The sequence below is a fragment of the Trachypithecus francoisi genome, unplaced genomic scaffold, assembly GCF_009764315.1.
Source record: "Trachypithecus francoisi isolate TF-2019V2 unplaced genomic scaffold, Tfra_2.0 Lachesis_group13, whole genome shotgun sequence".
Classification (NCBI taxonomy): domain Eukaryota; kingdom Metazoa; phylum Chordata; class Mammalia; order Primates; family Cercopithecidae; genus Trachypithecus; species Trachypithecus francoisi.
This window is the reverse complement of record NW_022681458.1, coordinates 60,427,798-60,445,945: the sequence shown is the minus strand read 5'-3', so window position 1 is coordinate 60,445,945 and position 18,148 is coordinate 60,427,798. Positions and strand designations below refer to the sequence as shown.

Sequence of the window (18,148 nt, the reverse complement as noted above, 5' to 3'; positions counted from 1 at the left end):
GTATAGGGTAATGTTAAATGTCAAATGAATCAAATTTAATCAAAATGTTATTGAGAGATAGAAAACGTATAGGGTAATGTTAAATGGGATAAAAAGCACTTTGAAATGATTTATAAAAAGTTTATCATGAAAAATGCATATAATACCAAGTTATCTTTTAAATGCATAGAAAATAGCATGGAAGAAAATACTCCCAAGTATAGACCTTTATAACTATTATTGGATGGTATTATTTTCATTTGTATTCTTTTTGTGTTTTTCATAAGAAACGTAAATGATTTTGTGTGATATGAAAAAATATACATCTTCATTTTTTTAACAATTTAGATGAAAGATAAGTATTTGCTTTGTCTTCCATGTACAGTGTTTGGCCTTATTGAGGAAAGAAGTTTTATATTTTTTTAATCTACATGCTTGTTTTTGTTATTAACGCATATGGTTGTTATTTTCCTTAGAAAGATGTGCGGGACATCCTCACCCCAATTCAGATTGAAGCTGCTTACCACCTTGGTCCTCACGTCATCAGTAAACGAAGCACAGAGGAATTCCCACCACTTCAGCCAATTCTTCAGCAGAAGAAAGAAAAAGACATAATTAAAAAAACAGTAGGAGTATTTTCCTTTATCCAAATTATTATGTGGCATTTAACTAAATTTTTAAAATATGGCATCATTCTGAAGAAGTGAACTATATGTCAGAATTTTTTTTTAATTTTATGAATTTTTAAAAACATAAAAATAGATTTATGATGTGTCTTTTCATCTCTTTAAATTGTTTATATTCCCTTTAGGATACTGAACTGAATATTTTAAAATATGTATTTAATCACAACAGTAGATTATCATATAAAATGCTACTGTTCTATTTTTGATGCCTTGCCAGTGAAGAAAGATATTACTAGAGAAAAATCATAATGGGAGAAGGTTGTATTTATAAGTTAGTTATTCAGTGTCATCATGTGTCCTCAGTTTATCTTCCTCTTCTCATGTCCTGTCTCCCTTGCTTTCATCCTACTCACAGATTCACTCATGTCTTCATAATCAAATTTCCTTGCTTAGTTTTATCCATTTACAGACACATGTGTTTATGTTAAATACAATAATTTCTTTAAAAAAATCCATTATATGCTTTTCAGCCACATCCCGGGATCAATTGCATTTGAGATGGATCCTACATTCTAACCAGTGAACCATTTTCTAAATTATCCCAAAATATTTAAGTTTCACTGACAGTGTATTTATTCTCAGGAGTCCTGTTGTTCAGACCTTTACTGTCTGCCAACACAAAGACATAGTGTTTGTCCAAAAATAGGATGTGTCTGGGCATTGTAAAAAGTCTTCATTAAAATGTTCACTAATGACACACAGAATGTAAAAGATGAAAGGGACATTTAAAGGTCTAGTTCATATCCTGTCCAGACAAAATTGCCCCATAGTCACTTTAAGATAATTGAGCTTACAGTCACCACTAGTCTAGTCTAGAATACAGGATCAAATGAAGATAACTGAAGAGCATAGTTTTCTCTATACCCTCATACGAAAATATTTACGGAAGTCAGGGATTGTTTTTACTCTTCTGTTAAACTTCAGTCTTCAACATCAGCTCTTTGTAAATGTCTTTAATAGTGAAAATCTCAATATTGCAAGTACACAAGCCAAAACCTTAGCAATTTGTAGTTACATTAATTTATATTTTGATTCTTAGAACAACTTGCTTTACCAATAGAAATGAGAGAAAAAAATCATATTTATTTAGAGAGATATTTACACTTCTCCCCCAACTGTGGCACGCTATTTGACAGTACTCTAGTCACTTCACACTTAATGAGCCTGGCTCCTTCTGACTTTCTAGATCTCTCTTTGTTTTCTGTATCTGTCTCTCTTTACCTCTTCCCATTATCTTCCCTTTTATCTCTCTCCATTTTTTCCTTTTGTCCAGCTTATGCCTTGGGTCTTCCTAGGTCCTTTGTAGTATTTATTGATCTTATTAAAAAGTTCAGAGTTAATTAAATTCTGGAACCCTTATTTAATTTTGTTCAATGTTTCCTCTACATAAAATTTCTAAGTATCTCCATGTAGCTAATTTCAGTGAATATAAAATCACTGTCACAACATCTGCCAAAATTAAGTGCCATTACTTACATGTAATAAATGGGATCAAACTGCAGCACCAGAAAATTGAGAGGAACCCAATGAAAAAAAAAATCTTGGTAGCTAATAAACTCCTTTAATGCCTTTAACTTTTTTTTTTCCAAATCTATTTCACTTATAAAATTTGGGCTTTAAATTTTACCTATTTAGAATTTAGCTCTTTTAGCCCTGCAACTAATTGTCATTTGAACCCTACTAATTCTTAAATTGAACTTTTTAAAAGAGATAAAGAGTTGTCAATTTGATGTATCAATTTTATTTTTCTCACGCATCATAGATGTCATCTTCTTTAAAATATATATATAAATATACTTGCTGATTAATTCAAAATAAAAAACATTGTCATTTTATTTCCAGATAAGCTTTGCAAGGTTTTGTGCCCATGAAAATTGTTCTGCTGATTTACAGGTTTCTGCAAAGATTGGGTTTTTGAAGTAAGTATATGTGGTATAATCTCTATTATTCATCAAGAGGGGGTAATGAATGTGTGCATTTGCATTCCCAAAAGAAAAGGAATAAGAGCTAACCCTTGAAAATTAACAGCATTTAAAGAATTAGCAACACAATGGTTAGTTTTTTTTTATTGCCCAGAAAATTGATTATATCACTCAGACTGATATATAATCCAAGTATGACAAATTTAAAAAGGAATAAACCATCTTGCTCTTCTAAATTCATAGAAAGGGAAACAGAGAAAAAGGAAATAGATGTGATGTGCTTTAGAAGAGCATCTAGCGCAAAGCAAAGACTGGATAATTGTTGGTTGCTGTCATTATTTTATGATGGCAAATAAACCACTGCAATTTTGTATCATATCTGGATCCCCTATATTCAAATCATTTTGCATATCAAAGAGATGATGTGAAAACAAGGACCAGAGAGAGAGAGAGAATGAACACTTCAGGCTGAGGATTGATCATAGAAGGCAAGTGAAAGAGGGGAAGCAGATGTATCAGTGACAGGGCAGGAAAACAGGGAACTATTTTTGGGAGATTGGGATATAAATGGAGCAGCTTTAATTTGGGGCATGTTGAATTTGGAGGGACTTTTATATGTGGCGTTCCACTTGAAAATCTAGCTCAGGATTATGTTTGGAAGTTCCTTTATTCATTAGTGACTTGTGAGATGGCCCAAGGGATAGAAATGTGAATTTTATAGAGGAAAAAATTATGGATCAAATCTTGGGGGACAGTTTTATTCAAGGAGATTAAAAATGGGGAGTCCCTGTAGGAGACTGAGAAGGCATCTTCAAGGAATTAAAGAGAACCAAGTCCCTGGTGAAATAGCCAATGGAGAATATAAAAAGGGAGACAATATTGTAAAATTGTAAAAAGATCAGATAGCATAATGTCTAAAGAAAGGTCATGGAAGCCAGCATTTATTAATAAAATGTGACTGGTGGCGAAAAAATGGGCATCACTGGCAAATGCCAAGATAGAACTCTTAGTGCAGAAGTAGCCAAATGAGCCTAAACCAGTGTCTCTTGTGTTTCACACCCACCCACATATCAAATTCGCTATTAGACATGTCCTTTTGGGTGCCCTATAGTTCCACTCTGCCCAGGCACTATCCAGGAATGACATGGCTGTTAGAAAGTTACCAAAGCCAGAAACCTAGGGCTCAATCTGCATTCTTTCTCTTTCTTGTTCTTGATATCCAGAACTATTAAGTTCTACAATGCTACCACCTAGATGTCTTTCTTATCCATCATGCTTTGATATCTCTTAGTGGACAGCACTATTACTCCAAACTAGGCACTCACTATCCTACCTAGGTCACTAAGTTCTCCTGCTTTCTAGGATACTGGCCTTTGATTTTGCATTATTAGCATACACATGTGATAACAGTGCTTCAGTGACTCATTTTAGACTTAAAATCTAAACTCCTGGGTGGTATTTTTCACCAATTCCCCAGGGAGTTTTTTCATCAATGTCTGAATACTTATGGTTGTTTGGCTGTGCCATGCTCTCCTGAACCTCTGTATCTTCTCACTTCTTCTGCCCATCTACCTGATTAACTTTTATTTATCTTTTAAATCTAAGCTGTTTCCTAGGGGAAGCCCCCTGGTCTTCAGCTAGTTAAACTTAAGTTCTGTTGTGCCCTTGGTCCTATGGCACTGTGCTCATGATTATTGAAAGTCTGTCTCCACACTGTCCTGGAAGCTGCTGCAAAGCAGGGTCCTGTCCTTTCATCTTTGTGTTCCCAATGCCTAACAGTGCCTGAAGTGCTGCAGGTGACTGGAGAGGTTTGCTGAGAATGGAACAAGATCCCAAAAGGGATCAGATTCATAGGTAGAGGAATTAGCCTTAGTTAAGAATCTCTTTATCTTAAGCTAACAAGCTATGAAAAGATGCTTGACATTAAGAAATTTCAGTGTGGAAGGAAGGGAAATACAGAGAACTCATGGATGGCTAGGATAAAAAGCAAGTTTATATATGGTAATTGAAGGCATTGAAGATATGTTTGGGAACTTGAAAGGAATGGAAAAAAAAATTCAAAATAGTTATTATGATAAAGGACAGGAAGTCAACTAGGAATAAGTAAAAAGGTTGACAAATAGGGTTGAGTACCCTACTGTGGTAGGATCACATACGGCCAAGAATCAATTATTTTTACTTAGGTAATGTCAGTTTAGCCTGAGAGTCCATAGTGCAGGGCCAAAAAGCTTTGATTGATTATTGGACTTTATACTTAAGTTACCCAGATTAACTGCTCAGATAATCCAAAAACAGTGACTACTGACTACTTTGTATCCCAGCATGTAGGGCGGTGCCTTTGGTGATTTCTTAGTTGAATAACTTATAATCTTCCCATTTCTGTATTTATTTTCTTCCTAAACTGCCTAATTGTCTTGATGTTTTTACCCTCATGGGTCTTTGATAAGAAGACGAGTTGTGTGGGGGAAATCTTTTCTAAGCTGCAAGTAAAGGAGTGTTTTCATTTTCTTAAATCAGACGCTTGTGCTGTCACCTTTCATTGCAGTCTCTCTGGCCCACGAGAAAATGAAACATTGACATTTATAAGAAAATATTACTAACTGTGCTTCTTTCCTGAAGAATGAAAATTCATCTTAATGAATTATTTTTCTTTGTTACATGTTTTCTCACAACAAAATACCTACTTTGCATTTTTAATTTAGAGCGATAATATTTCTTGTAGCCTATCAAACCCATTATGATTTTAAATGGCATAATGATTTTAAATGGAGTGTAAGGCTCTGTTTCTTAAGGTGTCTCTAAGCCACCTTTATGAGAATCACCTGGATGCTTGAAAGAAATGCAGGTTCCTAGGCCCCAGACCATCCAAGTCAGAACTAAAGGGGACCAGGCCACAGATCTTCACAATTAATAGAGCTCCAAGTTCTTATCACACTGAAACCTAAGAACCAATGTGGTAGTGGTGAAGAGTTTCCAGATTTGAAGTCAAGCTGACCTGGTTCAAATCCCATATCTACTGTATCACCAGTGACCTTTTCAGAGAAGACTTTTAACCTCTCTTGACCTCTTTCCTCATTGCTAAGTGGATAAAAATAGTACCAACTTTTTAAGGTTGTCTTAAAGGGTAATAATGCAGACCAAATGCCTAGTGCAAAGCCTGATTTACACGAAGGCTCAATAAAAGTCATTACTATTTTTTATATATTGTGGTTGGAATTTCTATAGATAAGATTTTTTAGTTTGGTGATAAAATGAAACATTGCCAATTCTATACATAATTCTGCATATAAACTTTATATCCTGAAAATATAGCTGGCTGTGACTGACTCAGTAGTTGCAAGGTTTGAAGTGGCATGAATGTCCATGTAAAGTAGTAGGCACCATGTTTTTTTTTTTATCAACTAAGAAAGTTACAGGCTAGGTATTTCTGTTAGATAAATGATAATTTATTTGAGGAACTTTCAAATGAGAGCACTTCTAATTAATTTCTTAGACCACAATGAAAGGTTCTGACAAAGTGCTTTGTGTTCTAGTAAATTATACTCTATCAGACAAAAATATGTCTCTCCCACAGAGGTGTCCTCTCCCCTTTCTCAGAAACAGTAGGAGAATTGTGACCATATGTTCCATGCATTCTCCCAGCTATAACTCTGCTGGCACTAATGGTATTTATGTGCCCCAGAGCTATAAACCTGTTTTAGGTAAATGTATTTACTCAGTAAAGAACATGAGTTTCTGAAGACCACAATAATAAACTGTCAATAGTACGCTAAGCAGTGCTTATCCACTCTCTCTCATCTCTTCATTAAGTTGAGGCTTCCTCCTGAATGTCTAAATGCTTAGGACAATAAACTACATTTAAAAGGACTTCCAGTGCAAAATAAAGATGAACCAACATGACTTCAAGATTGCAAATATAATAGAAGGTATTAGCCACCACATAGGAAGTTTAAAATCAAATCCTCGATACAGATTACTCATGTAAATGACACCGCGATACATTTCTGCACCTCAGTTGTGCTTCCAGAATGAGTGATGTAAGCTTTCCCTGAACAATTGCTTCTGTATCTGTTAGGAATACTTCTAATTGCAAGTTTTAGAGTAATTAAATAATAGTGACTTAGACAATAAAGATATTATTTTGCATAATAAGCAGTCTTGAGGAAGGATGTTCACAGGTTTGGTGAACAGCTGTCAAAGACTGGACATTGATGGTTACCTTTCCAGCTCTCTTAGCTTTTCCTCATGATCACAGTACAGCTGAACAGCATCAAGCAGGAGAAAAGGGAAAAGAGCAAAAGTGCTTTGTCCCCTTTAAGTTGCCCTTCCAGGAAGGGCAGTGCCTCATTAGATGTATTCTGATTAACCAGACCTGTGTTACCTGTTTATCCCTGATTCTGTCATGGTTGAAGGAGAATGGAGTCATCATGATCACAGTAAATTGATCCTGATTCAATTATTTTGTTATTGTGATACATTCTCTGGAGTTGAACCTAGAGGTCTGTCTTCTGAAATATTAAGGGAATGCTGCCTGTCACCTGCATAATCCAGGGCTCTGTTGGCAGCTAAGAAGGGAAATCACCATTGGCTAGACAATGAGCAATGAGCAACATCTGCCACTATGCTGTTAATCCCCCAAAGAGCTAGTCTGATGAAATTGTCCATTTTTAAAATGGAAATAGTAGGAATATTTGCCTCACTGACCGCATAAAGTTGTGGGAGAATGAATTATATGCTTTATAAACTAAGACATGTTAATTACTGGTTCAATCTTTTAATTTAGGTTTTTCTGCTCTTCTCCCCTTAACCTCAGTGAGTTTGCCTGTCTTTAACAAAATATTCCTAAATGTCAGGTAATCTGTCTATTCCAGTGGGCAAGAATTTTTCAGTGTTGTCTTTTTCCCTGAAGTCAGTAGTAAAGGAAAAAAAGATAAAAATTTTACTTAGGCCTGTAGGCTACTTGCTGCAAGTTACTCTTTTGTCAAATAAATGAGTCGTGTGTCTTGACATAGTGAAGTGTGGTATCAGTTTACATTATATTTTATTCTAGCATCTTGATTAAAAACAAGTTAGCTATCAAGCCCTAATTCATTTTAGGCAGACAAGATGAATTCATTATACTAAGACTTGGGGAGCATTTCTTGCAAAATAAAGCTATATTATTCACTCAGAAAAAAACATAGACCTGGTGCTGCAGTACATCATTTTTCTATTTTTCCTCTGTCACTTATTAAGTTATGATTCTGTACGTACACAGTACCTTGATTTGTTTAAGTTACATGGATTCTAGGCTGCTTTGTAAATTTCAAGTCTGCATTATGCATGTTTTAATGAAGAATGAACTATGAGTCCCGGGGACAGCTCTGATTCAGTCTTGTCGCACTTCCAGATGTGCACCTGGTTCTTTATTATGTCTCACAGAGGAAGCTGGTAGGTATCTTTCTGAGAGCATCTTGTTAATGAATCAATTTACAGTAAGATGTATATTTGGGGGAAAAAAGTAGAATTGTAATTATGGTAATGTGGCAAAATAGCTTAAAAATGGAAAATAAACCAGGAATCTAGCTGCTGAAATGTGAACATTGTGTTTCTCTTTAATTTGCTGTTGTCTTGGAACCTAGCTGTTTATGCAGTGCTTTCACCTTCTGTTGCTTGTCTAAGTGCCAACTTCTTTCCCAAAGGTGTTCAGTGACTAATGCTTTGGTTACAAGCCAGAATATTTTATAAATGTCTATTTCTGGGCAGCTCTTCTACAAGTCTTAATTAAACTTTAATGTCAAGCTGAAGTTTACTTTTAGAACCTCTTAGGTTGCTTTAGTCCTAACATGATTATAGAGTTGCGGTGGTGAGGAGGGGGGATGTGGGACAGCCATATTCCCACACATTTCCTCTCTCCCATTTAACAGTGCCACCAAGCAGATGCATACTACTTAACCCCAAGGTTTACAACACAGGCACGAGTAAATCACAGCCATTCCCTAAAATGTTGTGGTAGCACACTGTCACTCAGACTCCTCCACCCTGCAGTAGTGCCCAGGGTTTAGAATTACTGCTTTGTTTGTTATTACACATTCTTCCAGCATATCCAACTGCTCAAATCAAGGATCCCAACGTAGAGATGATGCATATGGAAGTAGCATTCTTTCCTTTCTTCTCCATGTCTAGAGGAGTTATGAGGACTGGGGGATCATTTTCTCTAATTCTGTATGGCTTATTGGGGTAAAGAACTGCATCCTATGCCATCTGAAACAATGAAGTTTCTATTATAGTCAGAATAGTACAAATAGATTTCAATTAAATATGGTAATATGTTACATGTTTATTTTGTAATTTACTCATCAATCGGATTGCTCTGTAGCAAGAGCCTGCATCTTTTTTCTGTGAAGGGACAGATAGTACATATTTGAGTTTTTGTGGGACAGAGATCTCTGTCCCAACTACTCGACTCGGTACTCGACACTGTCACTGTAGTGCAGAAGCATGGCTGTGTTCTCATAGAACTTTATTTACTAAAGTAGGCAGACATGTGAATTTGGCCTTCAGGCAGTAGTTTACAGACCTCTACTCCATGATATGCTTGCTTTTTACATGGAAATTCTAAAGTATATATATTTTTATTAAAAGTTCCTGATAATATGTTTTGTTTTATAAACATAGTTTGTCAATATAACTTAGGCTGGTTGCCAAAATAAGCCAAGATTCAAATATTTTAAAGAAATTAATCCTGGGTTAAAAAATTATAAAAATCAGGCCGGGCGCGGTGGCTCAAGCCTGTAATCCCAGCACTTTGGGAGGCCGAGACGGGCAGATCACGACGTCAGGAGATCGAGACCATCCTGGCTAACACGGTGAAACCCCGTCTCTACTAAAAAAATACAAAAAACTAGCCGGGCGAGGTGGTGGGCGCCTGTAGTCCCAGCTACTCGGGAGGCTGAGGCAGGAGAATGGCGTAAACCCGAGAGGCGGAGCTTGCAGTGAGCTGAGATGCGGCCACTGCGCTCCAGCCCGGGCGACAGAGCGAGACTCCGTCTCAAAAAAAAAAAAAAGGAAAAAATTATAAGAATCTCTCCTAGATAGGAACATAAAGATAGATATAAATATATATCTAGCCTACAGAATTACATGTATATGTCGACCAAAAAACTGTATTAGTTCCAAAAATAGAAATTGTCAAAAGTCCCGTGGATAATTGAAAGGATAAATAAGATGAGGCATATTCATAAAATGGACTAGATACACCAATGATTAACATTTTACAACTACAATTGTTACCAATTGTGTACCAATATGTTAATCTCACAAAATTTTGAATAAAAGCCATGCAAAAGAACAGATACTCGAAGATTACATTTATATAAAATACAAAATTGAGCAAAACCAACTTATATTATTAAAAATCAAGGCGGGTGGGGCCAATAACTGGAAGAAACAAATCCCAGAGGGTTTTGCAGTAGCGCTGCTAATACTTTTTTCCTTGAGCTGCGTGCTTAACACATGGATTCATTTTATAAAAAATATTGAGCCATACAATTAGGATATGTGCATTTTTCTATGCATGTATTATACTCTGATAAGTTTAAAATAGAAAAAAGAACTTTCAAGCATTAAGTGAAGTGCCTGTTTTCTTAGAAGTTAGACTTATAAAAGTGGGGGAAAATGTCCAGTTATTTTATTTGCATATTCCCAGGTTCACAAGAATAATTCCCAAAAACCATATCACATTTCCAGTTTTGATTTTGCCATGGTCATACGATGCCATTAATTTATAAGTCATTTCAGTAGGTTTATCACCACTAAAACATTAGGTGTTCTGGATGGGGTACAGATCACAATGTGGTAATATTAGATATTTACTTACTTAGTGAGGCATTTGGAATTTGTATGCCATCATAGAACAGATAAACATGGCTTAAGGCTATAACATGACAGTATTTATGCTGATACTTTCATAACCTTCTAACAGTCAATAACTTATCCAATAATTTCCCTTTTTTTCTGACATGTTGCTTGGACTCCACCAAACCCTTCTTTATGTTTAATGCAGACATGTACATACCTGCTTATATTTTTGTAATACTGTGTTCTTAGGCTCTGAGAAAGCATGTTAATCATGATCCAGCATCTTCTCCCCAAGATAAATTAGTCTAGTGGTGAGAGGAACCAGACAGAGACTTGACATTGTGAAAATACTGCATTATTATAGAGGTGCCCAGTATACTTTGGGAGAGGTGAGAAGCTGCCACCTTATGCTATTAGGGGAGAGCAGTGCAAGGTGAAGGTGGTTAACAGTGAGTTTTGGCTGGAAGAACAACTAAGAATTATTGACATCCAAGCTAAATCTTGAAGAATTAGTACAAGTCAGATGCATGAAGAGGAGATGTTGACGTCAGAGTGCTAGTTTGAAGGAAGACACAAAACATCTTGATGTATTAGACACCTGTTTGTAGAAAATTGTGAAACATAAGAATGAATTGTGCAGTGAAAGTGATGAAGCAGGGGCCAACTCTGGAGGGCCTCTGTGTCACGCTAAGGAGTCAGAACTCTTATCTCCAAGGCAATGTAAGTTTCTCAACAGACACTTACATTATCTAGTTTGCTTTCTTGAAAATGACCCTCTGGTAGTGTGAGGATTGGATTAAAGGAGAGGAGAAGGACTTGAGACAGATAAATCAATTAGAAACTCAATCCAAGTGAATTTAGGTTCAATCATGACATTTTCAGACTTAAAAAATCTTTCTTGAGCAGCCAATTTAGCCATAGTAGTAGAGAAAGAAAAAAAATCATGTCTTTACTATCTCAGGCAAAAAGTGGTTTCTCAGAGCTCTATTCATAACTCTTGCTCATCTGTATATTATTTTTTACATTTATTTACACATCTCTCCTTTATTATATCAGCTCTAGGAAGGAGTGAAGTGTGTTGGTATTTGGGAACAATGAACTTAGTGCCTGACTTATTGTATAGAAACTTTCAATTATATTCATTCATGAATCTTCAAGTAATACTTAAAAGCAGAAATTTTGAAACATGTTCTTAAACTCTGTGCTTACATACTTTGTCTTTAATCAATTCACAAAAACTACTAAATTCCTACTGTATCTTTCCTATTTCCATGAAAAGTTTATTCAAACACGAATCTTCTTTACAAATGTTGATTCAAAGGACAAAATTTAAACATTATTGAAGAAACTTTCTAAATTCTGCACTGCTAGGTGGATATTTATCTTTTTTATCTATCCTCACCTAATATTTTGCTTTGGGTAACATGCTTCTTGACTTTGAACTAATTTTTCCAATTTTTAAATTACTAGTATCTAAGAACTTCTGTCTTTGGGGAAAGTTATAAAATGACATGCTGTAATAGAAAGTTTTCCTTAGCATCTAGCTGTTCTAACCCTCTCACTGGGAAAAAGAATGAACTGTGTAGAAATTCGTAATTGTTTCAGGACTTTAGAACATTCTAGCTGTGGCCTTTTAATAAGTTCCTTATGTCTCAAATACTTCATATTTAAAGTATTCTAAGGGCTTCATACAGTATACATGACCCAGATCTTCACTGAATGGTAGCTGGTATGTAATAGTATGACTGAGGCTTAAAAATGCTAAATTACTTCCCCACTGGAAAGAACTGCTGACAGTGCCAGGACTTGAACTCATGCATATGTGTGGATTTGCAGCAATCTATACTTTGCAGTACACAGGAGGATGAAGCATTTCTCCAGTTCTGTTTTTAAATTTGGCCTAGTTACTGGTGGAGGTGACCAGCTGCTTCACACTTTAATTCTAGTCCCACAGATTTTAGTGCCACGCACTTGTGGGTGGACATAGTAGTTCTTCCTCATTGCCTTGCTCACTTCTACCAAGCATTCCTTTTAGTCTTCTCCTTTCTACCAGTTCCTTCCATTTTCCTCCCTTGATTCAGGCAGCAGTTAGTTCGATGTCTATTTTAGGTTTGCAAGAAAGAAAAGAAAAACTGCTTTACCTTTAGAAAACGTTATGAAAAAATCAGGAAAATGTTAAAATTATAGAAGCGAGAGGTTACGCAGAAAAGAAATGAGAAAAGATGCTATTTTAATTATAGATCATTAAACTTTCCTTGGGTAATAGGTGACTGAATTTACCAAAAACATGAGAAAGAGTTCTTTTTAATATGGGTTTACATCTGCTTGCATAGAGTCAATCCCATGATTGTTTTTCCAAGAAAATTAGTATTTTATGTTCAGCATAAATTACATACATATATCCTTGTATGCCTATATACAGAGAGAGGGATTTTTATTTCCTAAACAAGAACCAAATAATATTACTTAATTTTTAGGCCCCATGAAAATAAAACCTACCTTGCTGTTGGGAGTATGAAGACATTAATGTTGAATGTGTCCTTGTTTAATGCTGGAGATGATGCATATGAAACGACTCTACATGTCAAACTACCTATGGGTCTTTACTTCATTAAGATTTTAGAGCTGGTAAGTACTGTAAACCACAATAGCATGATACTACTTAGTATTTTACTTAATTTTTTAAAAGTAAATGGTAGAATTCACTTCACTGATTTGGGGTATAAGTCTTGGGCTCTTAGTTATTTGCAGACTTCTTCCGTGCCCCTGCTCAGAATGGCAAGTTCTTGGGTCTAAAGTCCAAAGGCATCAGCCTCCTGTTTTCCAGTGCTAGGAGTAGGAGGAAGCTGTTTGGGTGCCTTTACATTCTCACTGCCGTAGCCAGCACACGTCTGATGTTGAAATAGTATGCCCCTTGATTGTGGTCCTTGCACAAGTAACATTGATCCTCCATCCTGGACTCCAGAGTTACTGTTCTTTATTTTAAGGTGACGCTCAGACAATTAATGGAATTTTCTCTGTCCTTTATCAAATTCACTGGTCTTTTGTCCAGGGACCACACTTTCACACCAAGAGTGACCTTTGACCTCTCACAAATATCTATTACCTTCTTTCTCTAGTGTTTGCAATACTAGCAAAAGTAACAGTGGAAACTCAGATATTCAGACTATTTTTAAAGCATTTTATATTTATTGCAATTATAACCTCATTACACCTATTGAGATTATAACTATTTTGATTAAATACCTTAAACACATTCTCACATACCAGACAGAAGAGGGCCATTAAAATATGAACCTTATGGATTCCTTGCCTCATGATTTTTCAAGGAATTCAGACCCTGGATTAAATAGGGAATATACCAAGATGAATGAAAGCTACAAGTCCAGAAATTTTTTGTGGAGAATCTGTTTGAATATTAGGGTATACATCTATACATATATGTGTGTGTGTATATATACACACATATATATACATATATACACATATATACACACATGTACACATATTTATATCATTTATATTTCTATCTCAAACATAAATAGAAAATAGTTTTCCTAGGAAAGCAAATACTTCTGGGATATTCTTTTCCATAACCATCCTTAAACATATGTTACAAACTTTTTATTTCCTTCCTGTCCAAAACAGTTGTTTCATTTTTCCCATTAGGAAGAGAAGCAAATAAACTGTGAAGTCACAGATAACTCTGGCATGGTACAACTTGACTGCAGTATTGGCTATATATATGTAGATCATCTCTCAAGGGTAAGTGTTTTGCATTTATGGCTTTTGTTCACAATCATGAATATTTTTCTATTCTTCCCTATCTTTATGTTGCATATAAAATGTTATGAATATTTTAGCTTAGGGTAGGTAGCTGAATGATGAAATAAAACTGGTTCTTGAAATATTTGAGCTTTGTGTTTATATTCTTGGCAATGTTTGCTATTTTAAAGGGGGTGGCATGTTTACATCGAAATGGACATGTGCATGTGTCAATCAGAATTTTGCTCCCCCTACACACCCTTCCCCAACACTCCCCACCCCGCCACCCCCACCCCAGGTGGTCCTGTCTGCCAGGCATGTTACCTCTGCTATACAAAAAGGTGTTTTTGGCAAGAGTCTTCACTCAAGTTGTGAAAGCATTTCTAATTTTGTCAGTCTGGACTTGCCTGCGTTCACATTCAGAGAAACCTTTGTCTCTGAATGTCACTTGTGTACATGTGTGTACTTTAAAATTGTCACAACCCCAACAACTTCCCTGAATCTTACTGCCAAGGGAGGAGTAGCTGATGCCTTTAGAATAGGTTCAATTCTACATTCCATAGAACATAAACTTTTTTTTTTTTTTTTTTAATTATACTTTAAGTTCTAGGGTACATGTGCATGACGTTTATATCATGTATAACTCCCCAATGCAATCCCTCCCTCCTCCCCCCTCCCCATGATACATAAACTTTTAAGAAAAAAATTCAGATTATAAAAAATGTACTTAAGATTTTTTTTAATGGGCTTTCCTGCTCTGTGTTTTACAGATAGATATTAGCTTTCTCCTGGATGTGAGCTCACTCAGCAGAGCAGAAGAGGACCTCAATATCACAGTGCATGCTACCTGGTATAAGTTATTGTTAAAAAAATGAACTAGAAATGCACCCCCATATTTTGAGGGGGGAATTAGGAAAACCATAAAACTATGTTCCATTAATTGTGAGAGAAAACTTCCCTTACGTGGTCTGCTTTAAAAAAAACCAAACAACATAGTTAAATGGGAGTGACTGGTAATGTTTTAGCTCTTGAGCTATGTTAAGTATTTATTAGATTAGATTAGAGTGGACATGATGTGTCACGAATCACTCTGTGTATTTGAAATCAAAAACAGAATAAACAGTAATAACTCTACAAGATTTAAAAGTGAGGGCAATGACTGACATAGATATGTCTCCTAGAGTAAATAGGAAATCGTTAATGACTATTTCATGAGTGAAGCTTCAACATATTTTTAAAAATTCAGAGTAAACATCAAGATGGACTTCATTTTACCTAACACAACAACTTGGTCACCCTCTCATCCTAAAAATCTCTATAAGTAAAATTGATTATAAAGATAGGTTAAGGCAGTATGGCACTTGCTATACGATTTAAAAACTATTATGATTGATGTGCTTTCTTTGATCATTGAATTAAGTCTTGCAAAAATACTTCTTCAATCTAAAGAGAGTAATAAATTTGTCTCTAAACTACCTATTTATTCTGGTTTTTGTACTATCTAGAACATAAATGTTTAAAAAAACAACTTTTAATCTAATAAATGTAACTATTTGTTAAAAAAAAAAACCACAATTCCTCTAGCATTAGAAGCAAATAACAGTTTAATGAGAGAAATTTTCTGCCATCCTTGTCCTAAAAAATTTTTACTGCCATATCTGCTTTTATCCCCACTCCTCAAAAAGCATCTAAACAAACCTCTGAGTATATTAGGTATACAGGGTATGTAATTAGTTCTCTCTGAAGATTTTTCTGCTTGATGAATTCTAACAGGGTGTCTTCTATTTGTGTAGTGAAAATGAAGGGGAAATGGACAGTCTAAAGCACAGCAGAGTGACTGTAGCAATACCTTTAAAATATGAGGTTAAGCTGACTGTTCATGGGTAAGTAGACACAAAGGCCTCCTTTCAAATTCAGAGCTGATTTACAGTTCCCTTGCTTCTTACATTAATGAAAAAACTGTACTCTAGAATTTTTTTAAAATAAAAAGGGTACTATTTCTATCTTTTAATAATTACCTCATTTTTATAGTCCCTTACTTAGCTGTCCATTATAATAATTCACTCTATAATCGTCACTGATACTACATCAAACTAGTACCCAGTGGGAGGAGATTTCTTACTGGGAGAGAAGGCCACACTGAGCCTTTCAGTTGTGCACTGTGTAATCCTAATCAGGAATTAGGCAGTGTGCAGTTTGCATAATCATACTCAATGCCCATGTCAAATGAGAAGTTCAGAGAAGTGTGAACTTAGCCAAATCACTATTCTGCAGACTCATATCTAGACACGTAGCAAATGGAATGCGATGTGAGAGATCTGGTTGCAAGGTGTCCCTTGTCCACTTTTTATAGCTATGGGATCACCAGATTCCTCAACTACAGCCCAAGTACCAGAATTCATTGCTTCCTCATGATTTTAATGATTGAGTGGACCCCCCAAGAAGGAGATGTGTGGAGAAAGAATTAAAGGGGGCTTACGGAAACCTTCAGTAATTCCACTGGAACTTATTCATGCTGTTAGTCCTTAGAACTACATTTTTATACAGAAGATATGAGTTACAGAACAAATAGACAGAGGAGCCTTTCCTGTTGCTCTAAATCTAAACTGTCCCCCAGTCACTTTATCCACTTAGAAAGGTGATATACAGTCATGTAAATGTAAAATGTCAGTGTCTGATGGAATTGAGTATCAAGTTTGAGATAAAGCGAACAGGTGAAAAAAGGCCATTCACAGCAGAGTAAGACCTAGAGAATCACGAGTAAGCAAATAAAAAGTTCATTGCATGTTTCCTGGTTTTCAGTGATTATCTTGCCACTCCTGGCTCATGATGAGTGTCTTCCTATTTTTCTGTTATTCACATCTCGTTATTTTGAATAAGGAATGTTCACCTGTTAAACTGCCTAAATCTATGCTGATTCCTTTCCTGTTTCATGGGTTTCTAATTTGGGATTACGTAATATTAGCTGCCAAATGTGAGCACCTTATGGAGTAGAGGTCTCCCTAGAAACATATTTCTTAAAGTTTATTGCAGATAAAAATGTTGAATCACGGGCCTTTAAAAGAGAGTGACAGCCTTGTAACAAAAAATTTATCATACTTAATAATGTTAGACTTGTTCCCCAGATTTAGGGTTCATTATAAGTAGCCAGCAGGGCTCATGAGATGGGAAGAAATAACTCAAAAATGGGTAACAGAAATTGAGGTATGAGAACCTTAGGAAAAAGCTAAGAAGTTATCCCACATTTGCCAAATTTACATAAACCACTTAAGGCTGAAAGAGAAGGAATGGTCAGTAGAATGAGCAAGGTGTAGTGTTGTGGAAAGCAAGAAAAGAATATCGTTGAGGACAGATATTGTCACTCAGCTCAGAGAACATGGCCTTCTTTTTCTTTTTTTTTTTTCTTTTTTTTTTGAGATAGAGTCTCGCTCTATTGCCCATGCTGAAGGGCAGTTGTGTGACCTCAGCTCACTGCAACCTCCGCTTCTCGGGTTCAAGCGAGTCTCCTGCCTCAGCCTCCTGAGTAGCTGGGACTACAGGCACGCACCACCACGCGCAGCTAAGTTTTTTTGTATTTTTAGTAGAGATGGGGTTTCGCCATGTTGGCCAGGCTGCCCTCAAACTCCTGACCTCAGGTGATGCGCCCACCTTGGCATCCCAAAGTGCTGGGATTACGAGCGACCGTGCCCGGCCCCAATTTAATTTCTTTTTAAATAAAATGTATATCTGACCACAAAACCAAAAGTATTCCATGGTGACTTGTAAATATGTTATAATCCAGTCTATAGAAAGACTCTTTAATATGTTATCGAATAAGATAGTTAATTAAATTTGAATTTGTTTCTACCAGGTTTGTAAACCCAACTTCATTTGTGTATGGATCAAATGATGAAAATGAGCCTGAAATGTGCATGGTGGAGAAAATGAACTTAACTTTCCATGTAAGAAAAGTTAATT

At 35.8% G+C, this 18,148-nt stretch overlaps 1 protein-coding gene across 1 annotated transcript in view; it reads left to right on the top strand.

The window, feature by feature from the left end:
- The window catches only part of ITGA4 (integrin subunit alpha 4), an 82,261-nt gene that overhangs the window by 52,151 nt on the left and 11,962 nt on the right, over positions 1-18,148 (top strand). Inside the window, exons 16-22 of the mRNA XM_033230975.1 lie at positions 456-605; positions 2,508-2,584; positions 12,904-13,054; positions 14,096-14,191; positions 14,962-15,041; positions 15,985-16,074; positions 18,042-18,132. Of these exons, the coding sequence (XP_033086866.1) occupies positions 456-605; positions 2,508-2,584; positions 12,904-13,054; positions 14,096-14,191; positions 14,962-15,041; positions 15,985-16,074; positions 18,042-18,132 (735 nt within the window). The remainder of the gene's footprint in view (positions 1-455; positions 606-2,507; positions 2,585-12,903; positions 13,055-14,095; positions 14,192-14,961; positions 15,042-15,984; positions 16,075-18,041; positions 18,133-18,148) is intronic.